This window comes from Bidens hawaiensis, unplaced genomic scaffold, assembly GCF_021521415.1.
Source record: "Bidens hawaiensis isolate Kalapana, Puna unplaced genomic scaffold, B.hawaiensis_p1.1 tig00045290_1, whole genome shotgun sequence".
NCBI classification, from domain to species: domain Eukaryota; kingdom Viridiplantae; phylum Streptophyta; class Magnoliopsida; order Asterales; family Asteraceae; genus Bidens; species Bidens hawaiensis.
Genome location: NW_027498040.1, coordinates 1 through 6,725, shown reverse-complemented (window position 1 = coordinate 6,725; position 6,725 = coordinate 1). Strand labels below are relative to the sequence as shown.

General features: G+C 32.7%; 1 protein-coding gene across 1 annotated transcript; it reads right to left on the bottom strand.

Moving 5' to 3' along the window:
* Positions 1-699: 699 nt before the first annotated feature.
* Positions 700-4,442, bottom strand: LOC143595519 (putative cytokinin riboside 5'-monophosphate phosphoribohydrolase LOGL10). Its single transcript, XM_077074508.1, has 7 exons — positions 4,305-4,442; positions 4,083-4,180; positions 3,381-3,411; positions 3,185-3,284; positions 2,467-2,537; positions 1,542-1,685; positions 700-750 (listed from the first exon to the last, which is right to left on the bottom strand). Exons 1-7 carry the CDS (start codon positions 4,440-4,442, stop codon positions 700-702), a joined length of 633 nt encoding a protein of 210 aa, XP_076930623.1.
* Between the last annotated feature and the right edge of the window lie 2,283 nt (positions 4,443-6,725).

The following is a 6,725-nucleotide window of genomic DNA, read 5'->3' as shown; positions in this document are numbered from 1 at the left end:
ATATTCTTCATCCGTGTGATCGTGGAGGTTGGTGGAAGTTGATGGGCATCATGGCCTTTTGACAAGGACTTTATGTGTTGTCCAATCCCCATTGGTTGGGTGTTTATTCTCATGTAAATTGTATCTTTTTGTCCCATGCTTATGAGATCTTTGTGCCACCATTCCCTAGATGTCAGAGAATGTGTATTATATTGAGAAGTAACTTTAGCGCCATATGTTGCGCCTGGCGCATGGCATTTATGGCCACCGCTTGTTCCACCAAGCGTTCTAGTTGCGCTGGATTTGAGTGTTATACTTTATTAAGCGATGGGTTAATACCCTACCTCTACAATTTTCTTCGATCTGGTCAATGGTCAACAAACAAAAAGTTTCTTCCTATTCTAGTGGAATTAGAAAAAATCATTGTAATTTTTAGTGGATGATTTGGGATGACAAGGCTTCCCACTTTAGATTATATAAAAAAAAAATAAACTTTGCTTTTACATCATTTTTTTTTATCAAAATAGAACTACAACCCCCAACAGATCAAACAACCCTATTAGGCAGGGCCCACTAGGTAACTTCCAATGACGATAATATTGTACAAACACTATACATAATGTACATGCTATATAGTTTTGATTATATAATTTCAATCATGAGAAAGCAATCAACATTGTTTAAAATTGAATGATTCAACATAAAATTTATTTGGGAACACTACTTCCAATTTTGTTTTGATACAACCCCTTCATGCACCGCTACATATTCCTGCAAATACATAAATTTGAATGTACTCTATTTCCCCATCATAACAAAAGAAAAAGTTTTTCAAACCCCAAGAAACAAGGGTTGTTCCAAAACTCAAAAGAGGAAGTAAGTTTTTGATAGTTTACTTTAAAAAAAAAATTCTGCAGTTTAATTGTGTATTAGTTGTTTGTTGTTATCATACTCTTTTGAGGTCGCATCCCGACTCAAGGGGTGAAGACAGGGCAAAAGCATCCCCCCCCCCCCTTTTTAATTTTGTTTTCTACCAGGAATATATACTCTTTGTGTCTAGTAGAAAGTTTTACATAACCCATCTTGTTTTGAGTTATTTGAAAAATAAACGTTTTCTCTTTTTTATAGTACTTATATCATCTTCAGATATTTTATTTCTTTAATAATGAATTGATTGTTGCGCAATGCAAGTCGAGGGTTAAAAATCCTTGTTGATTATAAATACCAATTAGACAACAACTTTGATTTTGTAGTTATCACAATATATAATGACTTTCTTTTAGAGATCTAATTATGCAAACAATCAGTTTCTTATTTAACTGAGTTCTCAAAATTGTTTGTATTTTATATGATCGTATGACTCATGTGTGTATTATTGTGTTGTGTTTCCTGCCGCATGATACGGGTTGTCTTCTAGTTCTTCTAATATATAGTACCGAATTAGCAAACACAAATAGAAAAGGTAAACATATAGTTAATACTTCCAATACGAGGTTAGTAGAAACAAAGATGTATATTATATATAACAATGTTAAAATAAAATAGAAAATAAAGCAATCTACCTCTATTTTTGTGATCAAATCTTGGACACTAATAGCTGAAACCATAATCTCTCTTTCTGAAACTTTAATGAAGCCTTCGTCTACTCCTTTGTCAAACAAAGTTAGTAGGCTATTATAGTATCCATCCACATTTAGCAACCCCACCTGTAATCAATCATTCATTAGTTCATTTTTTTTCGAACAACAAAAGTCCAAACAGGCAAACACCCATGATCACTCTCTAAATATATCACCATTTCGTCCGAAGAAAATAGTGTGGTGACCTCACCTACTCACTTAGGAGGAAACACCCCCTGCTCAACCTGGAGGTTTTCTTAGTTGTTGGTTTACTCTTAAGTGGGTGGATCAGACCATTACCTTCTGTTCATTCCGACAAAAGAATGATCTATTGCCAGAACAATCCTGGGTGTTCATGTTTTTGTTGTTACCAATTTAATTATTGTCTATTGAACCAAAGTTATTAATTTCTTTTTCTTCGCTTTTATTTATTTATTACTCAGTATATTCCCTTTTTATTTTATGCTTGTATTTGTGTTGACATCACCTAGGATACCTAGCTCGTTGACGAGTATCCTTGGGTTAGTTTTCCGCAGGACTGAGAGTCCGTGATAACAAAATCAGTGACGGCCTTAGGAAGTTATATGAGTGACTAGATAGTGTATACCAAATTAATGGATTGGTTTATTAAAGTTATATTAAAGTTAAATTGGTTAATTAAACAGGTCAGGTCAACATGATTATTCATTTAGCTTCGAGTTATTAATAAATAAAGAATTGTTAACTTATATCCATATAGTATTCAATAATTCATATTGAGTTGTACTATTTGTGAAACTAGTAATATTATATTTTTAAATGGATTATTTTAATAAACAGAAATAAAAAGTAACAAACGCTCGAGAAGAAAAAGAAATAATTAACTTACGGGTTTGTCATGAATTCCAAGCTGAGACCAAGTGATAATCTCCAATAACTCTTCCATGGTCCCATACCCCCCTAAACAAGTATATTGACTTTTATTAGTGCATAACACGAGGAAAATGAAATACTAATAATCTAATAACAATGATATGATCAGTGTATTAAAAATTAATATACTTATATGATATGGTGCAACCATCACATTAATTACCTAAAATCATTACAAGAAAGTACACGATCCACAATCATTACAATTTAAATATTATCGGACAAACGTGTCCGGAGTAACCTTTGTGTTCTTGGATTGCATTAAATACACGTATGAATCTGAACAAGTATATAACCTATATAATAGTTTTCTCAAAGACATTTAGAACAGTACTTAATACTTTGTGCACCCGTTTATCTGGACGTGTCAAACGAATTGACACGTTGTAAATGGATTGGAATAGTACGTTTAACTACTTGGTTAAACATTAAACGCCAAAACGTACCGTCTTGGTATCATGTAAAAATATTTTGTTTACTCGGTTATTTTTTTATTTACTGATAATGATAAAATAAAACATAACACTTTTTGAGTATAAAAAAATTATTAATTTGACGAGTTAAAGCATGTTTTAAACTATTTACATATATATGGTTTCTTTCATATATATAATGCTTGTTGCATAAACATATGTAATGCTTGTTTATATGCTCTCCAAGATTCGTATACTTACCAGGAAGCGCAATGAACGCGTCAGCGTTTTCTGCCATTATCGACTTCCTTTGATGCATATCTGCTACTACTTGTATCTCTCCAATTGTTTCTCCAGATATCTGCATAAAAGACTCTTTTCAACCACATACATTTATGCACCTATCTATATTCAAATTATTTGAGGTTTTAACTTTTAAGAAGTGTTAAATTAGTACCTCATCGATGAAGAGAGCTTTAGGCATCACCCTGCATGAAAAATGCAAGTGATCAATTACATAAAACTAGTTTTGTTTTCTAAGGAAATCCCTTGTTTGAAAAGAATCTAGACAATGTTTAAAATGTAAACTGATGTTGAATGAGATAATCGTTTACACAAGGTATAACGATGCAATACGAAAAACAATAGTGACAGGAACGTAAATCTTCAAATCGCTTGCTCATAGAAGTGGTACCGGTACATGAAAAATGTACGTACCACTTGATCAAATACCACAAATGTGTTCTGGGACACATGTGTTTAGTTTAGTTAATCATGTTCAATAAAAGCAAAAAAATCTTAAGCTCCTATCAACAAAGGAGATCACTATTGATAGGTAGTTTGATAAATGATAAAAGTTAGATGTTACACCTCTCAAATAAAATGAAAAAAACGTGTCTGAAACAAAGTAAATGATGAGTCTAGTATCTGTCAGTTGTCATGTGTTGAATCAATGGACATACCTCCAAGTTTTCATAGATTTGCTCAACATGCATAAAATAAAATAAAAACTTTTTGTAAATAGAAACCATGTTAAGCAGCTAGAATCAATGGACATAACACTTTTAAACCGAACAAACTTGATCGAATTGTTAAGCAGCTAGAATTTACTAGCATAAATTAGTGCATGTTTGTAGATTGGTGTGTGTGTGTGTATTACCCAAGAACATGACATCCTCCATTAAAAACAGTTTTGGATATCAAACCCATCAAACCAACACTTCCTCCACCATAAACCAAATCTATCTTTCTTTTAACCTGAAGAACACAACAAAAGATTAATCTTTATGAGCACCAAAGGAAGATTTGATAGAACAAGAGATCAATTATGTGTGTATCAATATATGCATGTATGTATGGTTATATATAACGGATTAATTACCAGTTCTTGACCAAGTTCTAAGGCAGCTTCAGTGAATGAAGTTCTGAAACCAGGTCTACTCCCACAAAACACACATACTCTTTTTAATTTTCTTGGTTTTTCTTCTTCTTCTATAGAAGATGATCCTTTTCCTTCCATATGTTATTAATGTGTTTAGGAAGAGAGAGAAGAGTTTGGTGTTTGTGTGTTTTATGTGGGGACTACTTTTATCAGCAGAAGACACAACTCTTTGTCTAGTAAAAAGAATAAAAAACATGTACACTTGTAGCCTTGTAGGTTCGGAATAATCTTGATAATTAACGGTACTCATCTAGCACATGGAAACCAATGGTAATAACTTTCATCCAAGTGTAAATCCGCTGGTATGGGTAAAACCATTTTTTCACTACTCACCTATCCAACACTCTCTCAATCGGTTCAAACATCCAACCTCTCTGTTTCATCACGAATTCAAGACCCAAGTTCATCTCATCAAGAGCAAGGAATCATCAAAACATCAACTTGTTTCAAGGTCCAAAACCTTCGGATCTCGTTTTCAAGTCTCGCAAGGTACGTTTTGGCTAAAAAGGAATAGTTGGTTAAAATTTAATCTAGGATATTGCATAGTGATAGATCTAAGCCCTTTGATCCATAAAGTATAAAACTTGAATTCAAATCGAGCTTAGTTAACGATTTCACAAAAGTTATATCTCGCATAAGCAAATCTTGCAAAAATAGGGTATCTCGCAAAAAGGGCATTTCGCACAGTGGCGGATCTAAACGAAAATCTTAGGGGTAACGCTCAAATTGTTTTTACTGTATTTCATACAATGTAAACGAATATTTTTTTTACCGTAGTTTATACAATAAACAAATTCATTTTTACCGTAGTTTATATATATATATATATTGAATTTGGTGTTTGATCAATATCATCATTTTCTTGGAATTTTTGTTAAAAAAGATTTGATAATAAGACTTTTTTGTTTCATTTTTAAGCTCCCTATCACATAAACAAAATTTAAACCACAAAACTATAATCAATTCTAATTTACACATAAACCCTAAATTCCTAATCAATTCAATTTAATTACATTATTCAAATATCCAATAAACCATAATCAATCATTCAAATATTCAATTGCCCATAAATAATTCCAGATTAACAATTTATCTAATAAACTTAAACAATTACAATTTTAAATAAAAGTAGAAGAATACATAAATTGAACAACTATAAGTCGAATTGTGGATGAGGGACTGAGGGATCATCGTCCGTCGACTACTGGCTGCAGCGTGGAGGTCCGGTGACCGCAGTAGCTTGGTCGGGTCATCGTGGGGTGGACGGTGGCTGAATGAAACTTTGTTTTATTGAATGGTGTTGTTCGGCCTAAATCAAGCGTCCACACATAAAAGAACAACGAACAATGATTGTATTTGATTTGGGCTAAAATTTGGTTAGGCTTTAAACTTTAATTAGGCTTTAATTGGTTTTAACTTTTAGTTTGGTTGGCTTTAAACTAAGAGGGGTAACATTATATTTTTCCAGATGTAGCGAAATACGAAAACCATCAAAAAATAAAAAAAATTGCACTACCGGTTACTAGCTACATCCGCTACTGATTTCGCATAGTAGGGGTACATTGCATAGAAAGCCGTTTGCAAAAATAAGTATCTTGCACTATAGTTACTCGCAAAATATACATTTCGCAAAGACTAGGAGCCTCACAAATCATGTGTGAGATGGGAATGCTTTACAAGATGGGCATTTACGAGATAGGACTTTTGCGACATGGTCGCCTCTGTGAGATCATTATTGTGAGACCAGTCAGGTTTGCGAGAGCAATATAATTGTAAGATCAGTAAATCTTTTGAGTTCATAGGGTTTTGTGAGATGGACTTAAATGCAAAATAGAGATAACATGTGTTTCTTCTGATATCCCGGCCTGTCCTCCATCCATATATCTATAATTACATTAAAAAACACTGCATTTTTCTCTACTGTTTAATTAAATAATATATTTTTATACATTTATCATTACATTTTTCACTCTTATATACTCATAACCAATTCAACAAATATTAAAAAATAAATATCGGCAAACAAAGTTTTCTCAAATTTACAAAATATCACTACTTTTCTCTCTCCACCCTATAATTTACACTCACAACTACTCATAACCTCACCCTATAATTTGCAAATTCCCCTCACATGATTTTAGGGGATGGGTTAAGAATGCTCTTAGACCAAGTACAGTTGTTCAGGTGCCTAAACGTTTCGGGACTTGATAACGTGTTAAGCAGTTCATGTGAGTTTCTAGACCCCTTTTCCTTTAACGTTTTGTTGTTTTGTGCATACTCACAAAATGAATTTTAAAGTGATATCGGTTTTTGCTTGTGTCTGAAAGTTAATGAATAAGTGATGGTAATGAAAAGTTAATG